The following is a 17,941-nucleotide window of genomic DNA, read 5'->3' as shown; positions in this document are numbered from 1 at the left end:
TATGATGAAAGAGTTTCTCTTGAGGAAATGACTTTTCTAACATGTGAGTGTCAATTCTGTCTCGAAACAAAAGATAAAGTACAGCTAAAGCTACCGCAGAAAGGAATCCCAGCGATACTTGATGGGTGCACACTGCTGAGCAAGGACTCATTTCAACCCGCTAACCACAAATGGTTTTGTTTTATTTTTTAATTTTTTGAGACAGGGTTCCTCTGTGTAGCCCTGACTGTCCTGTAGACCAGGCTGCCCTCAAAGTCAAAGAGATCCACCTGCCTCTGCCTCCAAAGTGCTGGGATTAAAGGCGTAAAACACCACCGCCCAGAGGATTAGCTCAGGCTGGGTCTGACTACACGATCCTTCTAGATCAGACTTACAATGAGACTGACAAACAATGAGACTGCATTTGTTCACCGAGACACCTAGCAAAGCAACTGGCTTGTTTTAAAAGTATTTTTATGTTGCAGCTACATGTAAGATTTTACAAATAATGCGACACACACAGAAAGAATCTTACCAAACTTAAGTGTTTTCACCTATCAGAGAGAAGCTCTAGTCCAACTTTTCCCAACATGAGGCCCAGCAGCCTGGACTAACATGGAAGGAGAAAGGACAAGGTGGACAGTCCTTTTGCACTATCCCTTTAATTAAGACATGAACCGCAGAGTAGTTAAGCTGATCAAGGTCGTCGGTAAGACTGATACTTAGCTAACCTGACTTCTGGTTCCCAGTTCCTTCTGCTCTGCCACACTGCAGACTAAGTGAGATGTTTAGTAGTAACACAAGATGACTATTAAAACTACACTAATATCCTAGGAAACTTATCGCCCTGTTTCAGTTTATTTTTGACTGTGGTACCATATTATATAAAATGAAAAATGAAGGTGAGTTTAGAAAAGCTGACATAGAGATGAAGAGCTGGGCAGTAAAAAGATATGATTAGTTTTCATTACTGAAAAAAATATTTCAGGACAAAATAAATATAAAAATATATTTAAGACTTACTGACCTAAAAACAGGCAATAAAAGACATTTTTTTTAAAGCAGTGAGTTTTATTTATTTTTTATTTCACCTTTCAAAAGAATTTTTACACAGTTAAAACAACCCATTGTCATGCTGAATTTTTTGGGATCTATGCAATGATAATACCCGTAGAAGATGTCTTCCGTATACTTTCTATGCAATGATAATACCTGTAGAAGATGTCTTCCGTATACTTTAACCAGAAAAGAGCTGAATTCCTGTAGGCTACCCGAAGAAAATCAGGCTAGGAGTAGAGCTCAGCGACAAGACTCTGATCTCTGGCAGTGTGTGGGCTCAAATGTGCATTGCTCACCAGGCTCTTCACTTGCTCACCTCTGCACTCTGCCTAGGATGTTTTTACATTTTCATTTACTAGGTTTCTGCATTTCCAAAAGTTCTGACTTGTTTTAAATCTGGTCATTTAAATAGTATCCTCGTCAAATAGTGTGGTATTTTGGGAGTATTGGCCCCCATAACCTCAATGGCAGTGCTACTACTAGGCTTTGTTGCAGTAGGTGTGTAACTGAGAGGGTTGGCTTAGTGTCTCATATATGCTCAAGATACCAGGTAGTGTCTCAGAGCACTTCCTTTTACCTCTCAGCTACTTCTCAAGCACCATGTCTGACTACCATGATTGTGGACTAAACCTGTGAACTGTAAGATAGGCCCAATTAAATGTTTTTCTTTATAAGAGTTGCTGTGGTCAGGGTCTCATCCGTTAAGAGAACTGGCTACTCTTCCAGAATCCTTAGTTCAATTCCTAGCACCCACACAACAGCTCACAGCTCTCCGTAACTCCAGTTTCGGGGCATATCCAACACCATCACACAGAATATACAGGCAAAACACCAGTGTACATAAATAAATAATTTTTGAGGGAAAACAAAAAGTTGCTGTGGTCATGGTGTCTCTTCACAGCAAAGGCAAAGTGTTAGTCATGCTTTATTATTGTGCCTTTATAGATTTATTCACTTCTATTATTTGTACTACTAGATAATTTTTCATCCATCCATTCATTTGTGTGTTTATAGTGATACTTTATGATCTATCAAATAAAGATTGCCTAAAGATCAGAGTGTAACCCTGGTAAGAGAAACTCTGTTTAAGTGTAAATAAGAGAGCCTGAGATATTTGGAACTACCTGAGTGCAGTCCACTTAGTGCTCAGAAGTTTTCCTTGTGCCCATACCCCTTCTCTGCCTCAGGACCTGAACCTGAGCTGAGGCTAGACCCCGGCATTTTAGGATACTCTGGATCAAATATTTCAAAGGATTAATAAGAAAAATCAAGGTCCAAAGCACTAAAATGAAATAAAAAAAAAATCACTGAAAGAAGTGTCAAAATAACAGAGTTAAGATGAGTCACAAATTCTAACTGGTATTAATAACAAAAACACAGAGTCAGATATAGGGGCTAATGTTGAAGATTGGAGAAGCAGAGAAACCAGCCACTAGAGTGTTCTTTTGCCTCTACCTATGCTCAGACCAAAGAGGTGATCCTGTTCTCAGACTACATCTCCAAACTCCATCTGTCTCCACCAGACCTCAGGCTGCACTGAGCTTCTGTCTCCTTCTACCTTATATTCTCTTCACCCAGCCATATCACTCCTGTCTCCACTTCCCTAGAGCTGGAATTAAAAGTGTGTGATCCTAAGTGCTGGGATGACTTTTGTGTGAGCTCTGTTTTTCTTTTAGACAGATTCAATCTCGTGTAGCCCAGGGTAGCCTTGAACTAACAGAGATCCCTCTGCCTCTGCCTCCCGAGTATGGGGATTAAAGGTGTGTGCCTCCACTCTCCGGCCTCTAGTGGCTTAGCTCTGCATGCCGATCTTCAAGCAAACTTTATTTGTTAAAACAAAAAAGATCACTACATTACGATCTTAGTAAAGATAATTTATACAATCTAAATGAAGGGATGATACCTTGATTATTCTTACCTCTGAATTAATGACTTTAATCAGGAAGAAAATGTGATATACAGTCTTCGTTAACATGGACAGCTGACGACACCTCTCAAGGTACACTTGAACTGATGGTTCTACCCTCTGCTGTAGTTTACTCCAGAACAAGGTGAGTTCCCTTAAAAAAACAAAGTTTAAAAAGTAAGCAGAAGGAGTTAACGCAATAATCATGGAGAATGTCAGTCCAGCCATTACATTTGAAGTTAAAACTTACTTTGTATGCCTAAGTATACGTAAGTCTACACCCTGAATTTCTGAAGACCAAAAAAATAAAAATCAGATGCAGTTTTTCACTTTATTGATAGTATTTTTCAATCTCAAAGTAGTACTCTTTTAGTACGAAAACACCTAACACTTAAAAAGGTTGTATCATGAGAACCTTTGAGTCACACTTGGACATTTAACTACATAATATAAAAATACGAAGTGCGCATAATCCCTAACAAGGATTAAGAACATAAAATACCTAGGATTAGCAGTGTACCTCAGTGCTAGACCCTTAAAGCATGGATCTTCTAAATTAATATGTACCCAGAAGAATGAACGGAAGAACCGGCGATCACACAGATCCCAGAAGAAAAACATGCGTTTGTGCCATAAAGGTTAAATAAAAAGAAAATTAAAAAATGAAATTAAAATTTAGGCTTATCTAAATGTAATAACAGAAAATAAAATGATAAATACTCTTGCTGAATCAATTTTTCTTCTATCCTTCATTTACTTCCCTGCGTGTTAAACATTTTCAGCAACTGTTCTCAACACCAGCCTCTGCTAATGTTTTCCTCAGTTTCCAGCTCCTTAAAACTCTGCCCTCTTCATTGCTCGCTAACATCTATTGAGGACCTCAAGATCTGCCTGTATATTTGGCCACTTTCACCTTTCCAGTTCTTTTTAAGTCTCCCCTATTTGGACTCTTGTAAAATCTGAGCCTTAGTAGAGCTGTGAATTCTGTAACACATTTCAGTTAACTGTAGGCCGCATACAGCTTAACTGATCTGTAGCATCATTCATCCTAGTGCGGTGCACCACTGCTGCCTGCTCAAAACCACACATTTCTTAGGATGTATCCTCTCTCTAAGCAATGGGTGACTGTGCATAAAAATGGTGTCTGCCATTATTCCCATTTCACCATCTTTCTACTTGAATACACTGTTACCACTGACCCAAGGGCCTTCCTTAACTTTTTATTATAGTTGAAACTGATAACTCTATTTCCTTCACATTTCCATCACCACATGCCATACACATAACCTCTACTGTTTGTCTAAGCTCTGCAATTCTACTTTCTTCCTGCTATGTTGTTCTCTCTATGCATTTTTCAAACAATTCCAAGTGTGCATTTCAAACTATTTTTTAAACATGAAGGTCTTCATGTTGACCTTCAGAATTGATAACGGACTGCATCTGTGTATCATAAAAAAATTCACTTTGATGTCTTCTTAAACCAATCTCACAATGGTTCTCTAGTTGTCACTGACTTTCATATTATCTTACGCTCCCAAAATGTGCTTATCCTTGATAAACACACAGTAGTCATCCCTGGACTTTTAGAGTAAGCTCCGCTGTATTAAAGATTTAATTTCTATTCACAACAAGAATCAATTGCTTAGGAAAGCCTAGTAACTAAGAACTTGACTGTACTTGATTATATAGCCATTTATTTACCTTGCCTATTCTATATTCATCCACACACCATGTATTCCCTAGCAAATACTCTTAAATGCTAGAATGCTATAAGGCAAATTTTCTTTAAAGACTAATAAAGCCATTGAGTACAAACAATAGTTAGACTCAGATAACACCAATCTAAGGCTGGAATCAAGTATTTTTTAAGTTAACAGGAGCCAATATAAGCTTCAGCCTCCCAAAGGGATATTGTAACAAGTTCTGGGACTGTTCCAGACCAGGAAGCATGCACTAAAAGAGAACAACAAAGAACTAGGCAAAGAGGAATGACCTCGACAGCTATGACGTAAATACACGACATTTCCATATATTAGTGCTAAGTCGCTCAAAATAAACAATATGCAGATAAAAAATGCATTTGAATCTGAGGTTGGAAAAATAAGTTGAGCAGCTTCTGACAAAGTAATCCTTTATAATTAATTGTACTGTCTTTAACAGAGTCTCAAAAACTAAAGCATGAACTATTTGATAATCAGTTTGCACAGATTGTAATACCCAAAAATACACTGTTTGTCTTGATAAGAGAAAAATGTCTTTAAAAACTTCTAAATAATATGAATTCTTAAAATCTACTTTGTTTTCTTTTCATTGTTTTTGTTTCTTTTGTAGATAGGGCCCCACTATGTGGCCTTGACTGGTCTGGAACTCACCAGGTAGACCAGGCTAGACTGGAACTAGAGAGATTGCTTCCCTCTGCCCTACATCCTATCTGACCTTTGTTTTCACGTTTAAGGGAACCTCCTTTAAGAAAGAAAAGCAACTCACCAAGCGCAGTACATATCTCCTTGCTGGAGCTGCCGGGATAGAAAGGCAGTACACAAAACAAGGGCGTTTTTCTCATCACCCTCAGATTCTAAATTACAGATCATTTCTAATGCATCTTTGCAATCAACTTCTGAAATCTATAAAAAAGAAAAGAAAAGAAAACAGAAATAGACCATGAAGTAGCTTTAGGATATATATAGAGAAGAACATATTTGACTTTTTCATTTAATAACACAAGTTTTTATCAGCGAAATGATATTAACTTATATACCATCAAATTATAATTGAGATAATAACTTGGCTAGTGTTTTAAAAATATCCTTTTTTATCTAATAAAAGTAAATATAATGTTCTGGAAGAATATTAAGGAAAGTAGGACACCAACTATGTTCAGGAAAGTATGAATGCTCAGTAAATAAGTGTCAATCATAAACATCCTTTATCCATTAGATTGGATCCACACATTACCCAGAAAAGAAAACCACTGCACTTTTACTATTCTTTAAATTACTACTAGAACCAGAAGACAGACATGGAGAATGTACTGGCTATTGATTAATAAACTAAATGTCTACTCATCCTAAGGAAATAATCCAAAACATTGTATAAACTCTATCACATTAAAAATAAGATCACACATCTCTACTATTCGGCTTTTCATACAAACATATTCCATTTCAAAGCTTCTCTAGAAATTCATATAATCTTGATAAAGGCAACTTGAACCATTTAACCTATAATTGACTTAAATTAAAAAACATATCATATATATATATCTCAGAATTAAACAAAGACTTCTAGAATTTACCACAAAACAGGACAGGAAGATTCAGTTCCTCGTGATATAAATGAGACAAGAAAAAGAACTAGACTGATAAAGATCATTAGCACCCTCTGGAGTGTTTCTCTCTGATCATCTCAGCTCATCAGACACAAGGTGAGCAAAAGGGAGTGTGCAGTGCTGTGTTTAAATGGAGGAAGCTGTGATGCTAAGGTTCATCGATGGTCAGGAGGAATGAAAGCTGTCTGACAATTCATTTAGAGGTTCCATTATATAAAATCGAGCTAGGAAACACTAATAAGAGGCGGGGCATGGTGGTGTGTGCTGACAAATCCCAGCACTCAGGAGGCAGAGGACAGGAAGAGCAGAAGTTCTAGGACAGGCTAGGTTATAAAGCAAAACAGAACAAACATAACTTTCATTTTTGTGATTTAGTAATAATTTTAAAGACCTTAAAGTGATTTTATGTTTGTTTTGTGTATGTAAGAGTACCTACATGCACATAATGTGTGCCTGGTGTCAGGAGACCAGAAGAAGGAACTCAATTTCATGGAACTAGAGTTATGGATGGTTGTAAACTAGAAAGCAAACCCTGGTCCCTTATAGAAGCACTAAGTGCTCTTAATTACTGAGCCATTTTTAAGTATGAAATTAGTAGCTGGGCTGTGGCTGAAGCTTACACTGTTTGTGGTCAGACACATGTAATCCTCCTGAGTCTGAGGAGCACCTCTTGGTACCCTAGTTTAGTGAGTCTTCTACTGCTCCTCTGTCAGACACACTGCAACAAATCTATCTGTGAGGGACCCTATTTACACAGTCCAACAAAAAAAGGCGACTAAAAGATATATAATTATACAGTCAATATTTTAAAATATCTACAATAAGTTAAACACAATATCAGACATTTCATGTATATTATTTAATTCTAATTTTATCACTAGAAAGAAAGTGTAGCATCCTATGGACAAGACATAATGTAATTTGCTTATGACAATTAAGAACTAGGCCCACAAATCAAAAAGAACTTTATCTGACTGACATCAACAACCTAAACTCCTGTTATTTTAATGTTTTTTTATGTTTTATGTTTAATTTTAATGTTTTGTTAATTTTAAATGATTAATATACATTCAAGATAGCAAATGTCAGTCAGACAAACTGCAAGTTTTTTTTTTAACTTTTCCATAACATGTTAATAACAGTAACGTGAGCAAACTCTTTTTTGGGGCCAGTTTCTTCAGAATTAGCATAGAAAATCGACACAAGAGCTTGCTGAAGAGATACTACCACAGGCTGAGTGTCACTTAAAGCAAAATTGTTTGGAACCATATATGCATTACCTTTTAGATTTTTAAAATTATTTACATAGATACAGTAAGATATTGGTTCTGAACATAACATTTTGTTCCACATCTTATCCACACTGCCTGCGGGCAGAATCAAGACTTCAAAACAGGCTTCAATTCAGTCTGTCCTCATCCCAGACCCTACAGATCTAAGCATACTGAGGTCCTACAGTGCTAAACATTGTTTTTTACTTGTTCAAGTTTTTAAAAGTTTGTATCTCTAGAAAATCTGATTTATTTGAAATTCATTGTTTCTTTTAAAAATTTTGATTTCTGTTGAAAGCTCAGTGGCAGCAAATGTATGATTATTTCCCCAATGAAATCACCTCCATCAAATTATCTCCTCCTACAGTGTATGCTTTAGTGTACATATTTATTCATATACACACGTATGTAAATACAATATGCCAACCAAATCAGCTGGTAGCCTCAAAATACATAAAAACTAAAATTAAGATATTATTATTATTGCTAGTGGGGGGTCTGTGCTGTGTACGGCTGGCATTGTTTCTCTTCTTTCCCTTTTTCAGAGGTTCTAGGATTAAACTCAGGTTTCCAGATTTTTATGGAACACAATCTTGCTCAAACGTAGTTCTTGTAGTTGTTAGCTAGATACTAAGTTTTAATAACAAATATAGATATTTCATATCCCTGATTTGCCATAAGGTGACCTCTTTATACTACACTAAATTTAAAACAAAAATATAATTTCAAAATGCAAATAATACTTGTTTTCATATGGTTCTGTGTTGCTAATAAGCATAGAGAACACTGAGCAGTACTTCACGCTTACCAATTATATTTAAGATATTAGTACTAATTATATTTAAATAGTTTCAGCAGTTTGATTACCAAAATAAGATTATGTTTCATACAGACAAAAATTTTAATAGCAAACTTGTTATTATACCTAAAAGAACATAAAAATCAGACAACTAGCAAATATTTCTAAATTAGCAATCTCTAGTGTCAAGAAAGAAGGAATTTCATGCTCTGTATCCAGAGGGCACATATGTTGCCATATTTTTTTTTCTGAATAATCAGTCCCTACCAAATTTAAAATGTGTAGACTCTTTGTTGTAATTTTTAATTTTTTTTAAAGATATGGAATAGCTTAGATTGAATTTGCAATCCTCCTGCCTCAGCCCCAGTGTTGGGTTTACAGATCTGTGCCGCAATTCCCATGTCTAAAATATGTAGATTTTCATATTCAATTCCACTTCTGTAAACTAAATATATCAGCATATCTCCAAGAATGCAAGAAAGTTCACCCTATAGGACAATATTTAACCATCTGATTAAATATTCTATAAACCCACATTGTAAAACCATCAAGTTATTGAATGTCCACAGAGCAGAGGATGTCAGTAAAAGAGAGGAAAGTGCTGTCAGTGCAGGAATGTGTGTGTTTAAGTATATAAAAATGCTAGTGCACAAAAAAATGTAAGAAAAGTATATTAATTACATTTCTAACTTGATTAAGATAATTTAAAAACTCTTTGTAGTCTGTGTGGGTGTTGGCATGGGAATGACAGGGCATGATTTGAGGTGTGCCTGTCTCCCCTGCTTGCTGTTGTGTACAGCCTAACCGGGCCTTCACCCACACTTTCCCACCAAGAAAAGTGTGAAGATGATTAGAGAGAAAACAAGGCACAAGCAAGTAAGCAAGCAAAACAAACAAATAAAAAAACCTTACATGTTTATTTTAAAGAAAAAACTCAACTAAAAACTGGGTGTAAACTAATGCTGCCAAGTATTTCTGCTACCTATGCCAAGAATCCAAGAAAAGCTCATTATTTCAAGAGAAGTCAGATGAAAATCCCTTTCTTATAGCCCCATAAGTCTGACATCTACCAGAAACAGTGCTATTACTACTGGGAAATAGTTAATTTCTTGCCTATAAACTCACATTGACAAGAATGTCCTCAGGACTATCAATCCAGGTCACATATGACAATTAAATCTGTCCCCGTATTCTCTACAGAACATGATTTTAAACTCAAATCTTATACCAAGCAAATAAAAAATGAACAAGAAGTGTATATGGGAAGTAGAGAACTAACATGTTTGTGAACACAAATCCCTAAGTGGGGGTACAAGTTCCAAGGTGCAGATGACATGATCACTTTTCTCATGTAGCCAAAATAATAAGTCCGTCATAAAAGCAATTTAAAACATTTTCCTCATATGGGACAGCAAATAATAAGTTTCAAGTATTTTTAAGATAAATGCTACAAAAGCAATCTATTTCTCAGAAAACAGATGTTTACCAAGGACATATCCTTATACAGAGACACAGAGATCTTAGTGAACCATGCTTAAGAACAAGAAAGAAAAAAACAAAACAATTAGTTCTACCTGCTTAATAAGAGAAAGGGAGAATGATATCACTGCACAACATCGGAGGGACCCAGGATCCCCAGGTATGGGAATCTCTCTTGGAGTCTGTTCCAGAGCAGGCTGCTGCTGCTTAATTCAAGATACTGACACTGAAAGGGAGTATGACTTGAGTAGTTCAAGATCTGGGAACACAGATTTTGAGACTACAAACTCAGACAGCTCTCCGTTAACAAGCTTCTTTAGTGCAGGGACCACACCCTGTTTGTTGTCCACCCCTCCTACCTACTGTATAGAACACATATTGTACAATCAATGCCACACATGTCAAAGGCTATTAAAAGAAATTTTCATATTTTTCTGTTAAGTTGTCATTTTCAACTACTAAGAAAACTTCGGTTTTAATTTTGCTCTCATATATAGCAACAGAAAATGCAAATTATGAAACTAAAAGAAACAGTAAAGAGAAGTAGTTATAGATTAGACTAATAGAATAATGTCCAAGACTGGGAGCCTAGGTTTCACTTTATCCAGCTTGGAAACTGGCTGGAACCACTCTCCCTAAGTTTTCCAGTATCCTCACCATATACAAGAAGCCCATTTATCATCTGCCTTCTTCATTTTACATTCACAAGAAAAAGCACATGGACATCAGAGGCGACCTCTACCCTCATGGGCACTCACTTCTCAGGCAACCATGCTCTGAACTCTAATTACAGGCTTCTCTGTCTTCTAGGGACTATACATAGGGTATGTGTGAGAACCGTGAAATATGATCATGACTATCCTCATTTCCCTTTCCCAATTTCCCCATTCTTAAACTAACAAACCCAGAGTCCAAAGAGTGCTGCCTCTGTGTGTATGAGTGTGAGGCTGGTCACTGTAGCTTGGGATTTGGTCAGCACTGCCCCCTTGTCCCCTTTCACCAGCTACACACTGCTAATAGCTCTCAGTAAGGACTGGAATCTAGAGATAACCTGCCCCATCTAGGCCAGAATTTTGTCAGGTTTGACCTCTTCAATTGTTTTCTTTTCTGTTTATTGTTCTTACATAGGAGAGATCTAAGACCCTGAAAACAATACTCATAGAGTACTATACCAATGAACACACACAGCTCAATACACTATTAATCTTTACCTAAGTTTTTAAACACGAATTGCTATCTCAACTTTTAATTATAAAATTGAGTGCACAAAAATGTAGAATTTCCTTTTAGTGATAATTATACTTCCTAGTTTTGTGTAAATTCTGCACTTTCTATCAAATGAAGCTAAAATAAAATTTTATTAAAAAATACACATTTACATTAAATATGCAAATAACATTTACTTTTTGAGTGCTATATTTTGTTATACAACATCGTGTGTTTATTTACACAGGGTCTACAAATAGAGATAATTTATATGACTTCTACCTAGGATTACTCTTCTTGTTAAATTAAGTCAGTTAAAAATATCATGTTATCTTGACATCAAATAAAAATGAAGTTACGGCATAAATACTGCCAAAAAATTGCCTTGAGACTATTTAAGACATATCATATTTGCTTTAATTTAGCCAACATGAACTATCCACATTATTTCTCATATGATTCTGAAAGCAGCTGAGATTCCAGTCGCCCTTACCAAGGAGCATGCCACACTGTAAGACAGACAAATGTGCTCCGTTATGTACAAGGAAGGAAGTCCACAACATTCTAATCTAAATCTAATTTAAAAAATCATCTATTTGCGTTAAAAAATAATTACTAACAAAAAGTATACTCACCTCTTCGATTAGCTTTTCATTTGGTGATGATGTGCAAAGACAGACAAGGTAAGTTTGCTTAAAACTACCTTTTGTACCAATCTCTGGATGCTCAGAACACAGCTTTGCTAGAGCAGTTGCTTGACTTAACTGATTTGTTTTGATTAGATGTTTAATTCTCATATCCAACAAGATGGGACCCTCAAAAGCTAAAAATTCATTCACTTAAAAAAACAAGACATAATAAATTATTAACATTTGGTAATTCATCTGCAATACAAATACTTAGAAGCAATTTTTAAAAACACAGAAAATAAAACTTTTCCCTTTTGGCAATTTTCTATTACTGTCAGCAAGGATATCACACAATATTTGACTTTTTATAAGTTAAGAAGAGGTCCCACTACCCACTCAACCCTCTAAAACACAGTCTTACTAAGCAACTCAGGCTGTCCTGAACTCTCTATGGAGCCCAGGCTGGCTTAAAACTTGTGACCCACCTGTCTCAGTCTCTCAAATGTCACAGTTATAGGCATGTGATGCCATACCAGGCTTGCCAACTCTCTGTTTTGTTTTGTTTTTGGTAACAGGGTTTCTTTGTGTAGATTTTGCTATCTGGGAACTAGCCTAAGACCAGGCTGGCCTCAAATTCACAGAGATCCAACTGCCAGTGCCTCCTGGTGCTGGGATAAAGGCATGGGGACCCCCCCCCCCCCCACAACTCCCCACCTCAGGCTTGGATACTTTTAAAGAGTTACAGCAAATGTTTTTTATTCTTAAAGCACCATTTAGAAAGTGCTGAAGAAACCAGGTCGTTTTTCTTTTTTTTTTGGGGGGGGGGGTAAGGCTGGGTGGGGAGACAGGATCTCACTGTATAGCCCTGGCAGGTTTGGAACTTACTATGTAAACCAGGTTGGTCTTGAACTCAAGGAAGTTCTCCTGCCTCTGCCTCCAGATTAAAAGTGTGGACTATCATACCCATCTTGAATAAATAAATATTTCTCCATTGAATTCTTTTAAAATTACAATAAATTATTCTTCCCATAATACACTTATTCTTAAATAACCCAGAACACCACACAATTATCTGGGTAATATAAAGAGAACTTGGAAAATCTAGAATAAGAAATTCAACTAATACTTGGTTCAATGTTGACAATGTACTTACATCTTTTACAAAGGGGAAGTCTGTCTTTTTAATAAATGTTTAATATAAACAAAAATATGCACAAAATAGTAAGGGGGGAAAGTCTGCCAAGGGACAAATTCCTTAAATAAATTTGTGATTTTACCTATTTCAGTAAATACTTACATAGAATATATTTCTATTCTGTTCAAACCTGTACTCTTTTGGTTCTCTGCAACATCAAGTCATTTTGTATCTATCTCTGAAGGAGAATTTATCTTTAATACTTGGGTTGGCTTTTTTTTTTTTTTTGGTATTTTGTTTGCTTGTTTTTTTCAAGACAGGGTTTCTCTGTATTGAAGCTCGCTTTTGGAGCAGGCTGACCTCAACCGCACAGGTATCTACCTGTCTTTGCTCCTGAGTGCTGGGATTAAAGGTATGATGGTTCATGCCAGGCAACTATGAATTTAAGCACTTCCCTAAGTTTTCTGTACCTGAATAAAAATCATGTTTAAACATTTATTTCTTGATGGCTTGCTTGAAGCTTTAAAAAAAAAAAACTTCTAGGAACAAACAACTGAAATGTTCTGTAGATAAACCGCTATTCTCTCTAATTATGATACGATGGAAGGCGTGTGCAATGGGATCTCATAGACTCCTTGTCTCTATTGTGAACACTAGAATCTAACGGTTGTTTCTGTATCTAGGGCAGCAGTAGAACACACTAAGTGTTTGTTGAAGAAATCATAGTAGAGAACTGTTTCTATGATTCATGAAGTAGTTTTTCTACGCATTGTGTGACTTTGGTCACGAGACTATCCAGGTACACTTGGAGGTCTGGTGCTTCAGAACAGAGGTTCGAGGTTCAGTTCACAGAAACCGTTCCTCTTGCTGCCAGAGGGCCTAAAACTACATCCTGGGATGAATCTCTGTGAACACTTGCAGAACACAGCACGGGACAGATATATCTAGGAGTGTGTGAGACGGGCCTTCGTTTTCATCATCCTATGTTCCCTTCTAGAAGCATTAGTTCTAGTTTTTCTCTGCTCTACTAGAAAAAGACATGTTGTACAACACCACTACTGTGACTTTTCCCTATTAAAGTCATAAATAATTAAGCAAATACAAAATTCCAAATTTAAACCTACACTTCAGCCCAGACCTCTATTCTAGCCACTGAACATGAATAAGTAGATGTAAAGGTGCCTAGTGCCTCAGTACCTGACATGAATGTAAAACATCTCTTTTTTAGTTCTATGTGATCCATCTGGGACATTGATAACAACAGCTTTTCAATTAAGTTCACTACCAAAGCAAACTCTAATTAAAATAAAGCTATTCTGACTATGTAGGAGTAACTGATGTTAAGAAACACAGCTTTGTGCCACCCCTCCCCACGTTTTTCCAAAAGGAAATTTCAGAGATACAAAGTCTGGGAATTATTACAAATTCTCCCATGGAAACTCATGATCAATAGAATCTGGAAGATAATGGTAAAGGAAAAATTTCACAGTGGCAAATATCTAATAAAACTGATGATATTTCCTAAAAGGCCAATTTTAAATAATCTTTAAAAAGGTTTTGAAACAAGAATATTTCTGACAACCTGTGCAGAATACTGTGTTAGATCAGTGCCTTAAAAAAAAAAATAGCAATTAGGGCAAGAGAGTTGGTTCAGCAGTTACTGCTGTCCAGGAAGAACTATATTCTACTCCCAGGACCGACCACACAGTAGCTCACAATCACTAACTCCAGTCCCAGGAAATCGGATGCCCTCTTCTAGTCTCCCCGGGCAATAGGTTCACACATGGAGCACATGCAAACATGCAAGCAAAACATACACACAAAATAACAAAATAAATAAAACCATTTTTAAACAAATATTAGTCTTAAAATTGTTAAATCATAGTTACTTACGATTTAATGATGGGAAATCAATAGTATTTATCAATTTCTAAGAAAAATGGATTTCTAAGAAGCACAGACTACTGGAGCAGAAGGGACTTTATATGGGAATGCAGCTCTGTCATTTGGCAAAATGGGTAAACCAAGGCTAACAGAAAGGGAATAACTTCTTGAAGTAATAAAATCAGTTAATGATAAATCAAGACAAGAATGTGTTTTCTGACTTCTAATTTTATAACATTCTGTAGGATCAGAAAAAAGAAACTTCTACCTGACCACCGTACCTACTTAATAATTTCATAAATTACACCTTCCAACTACACAGAGTTGTAAAGCAACGCGAGCTTTTAAAAGAAAGTTATAGATCCCAAACTAGCGTTCCAAATGAGGGCTGCGCTGGCACTGCTCAGCTAAGGTCACTTCTCCATACTCCTAACCCTGTCCCATTCCTCTCCCACTGCCCCCTTTCCTCACCCCTCTTCATCCACTACCTGCAACTTCTAGGAGTGCAGGGCTACCACAGGGGCCATGTGCTTCAATGCTTGCACTGAGGAGACTATTATGGTGTTTATCTCTGAAAACCTAGATACAGCAAGAATTTCCCTTTCTTTTACGCCGTTCATACTCACACATCATAAAAAATAAAACATTTTAATTATAGTCATGTTTAGTCTGTCTACTTCCTCTGCATCTGCACACTTCACGAGAAAAGGTTTTAACTGGTTTCAAGTCTATCAATACAGCTAAGTAACAAAATGGCGATCTAAGTGTATGGTATTCAACCAACTTAATTAAAGACTTCTTTCCATAAAAATGTTACTTTTTAACATTAAAAAATTACCCAGGTATGGTGGCATACATCTTTAATCCAAACATTTGGGAGGCAGAGAAAGATAAATAAAGTTCAGGCAGGACTACAAAGACTGTCTCAAAAAGGAGGAAGAGAGGAGGAGGAAAAAGATGGACAAGAAAGAGGAGTGGAAGAAACGGAAATGGAAGAAATGTTAAAAGATATTGTTGCAAGTGATAAATAAACCACAGCACAAACACTGTGTTCTACGTAAAATAGTTTGTCCCACTAACCTTGTTTCTGTACCAAAAAAAAAAAAAAAATATGGAGCCAACTTATTTAGTGAGTGCATGCTCTCACGCCTAGGTTTAACAACTGTTTTCCTGTCTTTGCCACACTGCTCCAGAAGGATATCCAAGAGCACACTAAAGAGTTCCTGCTGAACATGAGAGCTAATGCCCAGACGAACCCCAGAATTCAAAGGCTAAAGCAGGAAGACTGTCATGTGCTACAGGACTGCCTGGGTTACACATAAGTTCCAGGCCTGTCTGGGGTATAGAGTATATAGTGAGACTTAAAAGCAAAACAAATGAGAAAACTCCCAAACAAAGGGAAAAAAATCTACACAGTATGGAACATCCCCATGCTTATATCTGTCTGCTTGGCCGTGCTCATCTCAGAAACTGAAGAGTCAGCCTCAGAAAAGGTCTCCCCTGACTAAATTCCCAAGAGACCCAATTCATCCAACCCATCTGCTATTCCCACCACTGACAGCAAACAAGGTTTCCTTGCCTTCAACAGCATTCTCATCGTTTCAATTCATTCTCATCTACGAATCTAGGATATGGGGCTGGTTTTTGTTGTTTGTCAAGCTGTTTAACTTATTCTGAGAACTTTAGACATCTAATATTCTGATCATATTCACGCCTTCCCAGACTGTGCTCCCCACTTCATCTAGAATCCTTTCCAACACAGAGTCTATTTTCACATCCTTAAAAAATCAGTATGTGCTAGTGTCTGTGGATGTGCATGATATATGGATGTATGTATGTATGTGCATGTTTGTGTACATGATGGATGTGTGTATGTATGATGTGTATGTGTGTTTGTATGTATGATTTTGCGTGTACACATTTGGAGGTCAGAGGACAGTTTTATAGAGTGAGTTATTTTCCACCTTTATGTGGGAGTGCAGGGTATCAAATTCAGATCTTGCCAGACTTGTATAGGAGATGCCTGTCCTGCCAGTTTTAGCCTTTTACCCCCTTTGTTGGGTATACTTGTTTCTTCAGTGGTATAGCTCTGAAGTGTTGCCCATATTATATAAATGACCCCACATCGTGCACATTCGTCTGGGGGCTGTGGTGCTGCATTCTAATATAACTATAATAAACGGGTCGAGCAAGACAGAAGAAGTCAGTAAGGAGCACTCCTCCATGGCCTCTGCATCAGTTCCCACCTCTGGTTCCTGGTGTGACTTCCCAGGATGATGGGCTACAAGCTGTGGGAAGAAATAAACTTTTCCTTCTCAAGGTGGTTTTGTTTAAAGTGTTTTATCACAGCAAAATCTAGAGAAAAAGGCAGAAGAAAAATCTGTATGATGTTCAATTTGGTGATGAAATTTTTATAACAAAATCATGATTCCTAAAAGGGAATACTGACAATCTGGTCCTATTAAAGAGTAGACCTGCTCTATCAGTGACTGTCAGGAGGAAGGCTAAGACATAGTAAAATAAATAAATATAAAGCCGCTCACCCACAAAACATACTGTCTGATGAAGGATTTGTGCACCACAACTGTTAAAATCTAAAAGAAAACAATGTAGTTCAAAAAAAAATAGACAATGATCTGAGGAGGTTCTGCATCAGAGATATACAGATGGAAAATGTGCATCTGAAAAGATAGTGGATATCACATCTACCACTGCAGAAATGCAAACTGAAATAACGTGGCATCTCCACAATGCCTATCAGACTGGCTACCAAAAGTAGCCAATTGCTGGTGAATGTTCTAGAGTAACAACAACTATCACTCAGTGCTGACAAAAATAAAAAAACTCCATAAGCATTTCAGAGACAGTTTCAGTCTCTAAGAAAGCACAGCATAAGTTTTACAACAAGATACAGTAATCAACTCAAGATTTCCCCAGCTCACGGGAAAACTTGTAACTACACAGAAACCTACATGTAAACATTTACAGTAGCTTTGTTCAAACCACTAAAAATGATGGAGGTCAGTGAGTAAATACATCACAATACATCTTTTCAGTGATATACAAGCCAATTAAATCACACAAGACAGAAGTGTTAAAAGTATATTATTATGTCAAAGAAATCAACTGGAGGGGGCTGGAGAGATGGCTCAGAGGTTAAGAGCACTGGCTGCTCTTCCAGAGGTCCTAAGTTCAATTCCCAGCAACCACATGGTGGCTCACAACCATCTGTAATGAGATCTGGCGCCCTCCTCTGGCATGCGGGC

At 36.9% G+C, this 17,941-nt stretch overlaps 1 protein-coding gene across 2 annotated transcripts in view; it reads right to left on the bottom strand.

Annotated features, from left to right (window-relative positions):
• The window catches only part of Znf292 (zinc finger protein 292), a 66,503-nt gene that overhangs the window by 8,230 nt on the left and 40,332 nt on the right, over positions 1-17,941 (bottom strand). Inside the window, exons 5-7 of one of the 2 annotated variants that reach the window (XM_075971219.1) lie at positions 11,663-11,865; positions 5,432-5,568; positions 2,957-3,098 (exon numbers count right to left, since the gene is read on the bottom strand). In XM_075971219.1, coding sequence (XP_075827334.1) covers positions 2,957-3,098; positions 5,432-5,568; positions 11,663-11,865 — 482 coding nt within the window. The remainder of the gene's footprint in view (positions 1-2,956; positions 3,099-5,431; positions 5,569-11,662; positions 11,866-17,941) is intronic. The other variant, XM_075971220.1, reaches the window with a different exon arrangement.

The sequence above is a fragment of the Microtus pennsylvanicus genome, chromosome 5 (assembly GCF_037038515.1).
Source record: "Microtus pennsylvanicus isolate mMicPen1 chromosome 5, mMicPen1.hap1, whole genome shotgun sequence".
Taxonomy (NCBI): domain Eukaryota; kingdom Metazoa; phylum Chordata; class Mammalia; order Rodentia; family Cricetidae; genus Microtus; species Microtus pennsylvanicus.
This window is presented reverse-complemented; position numbering and strand designations above follow the sequence as displayed.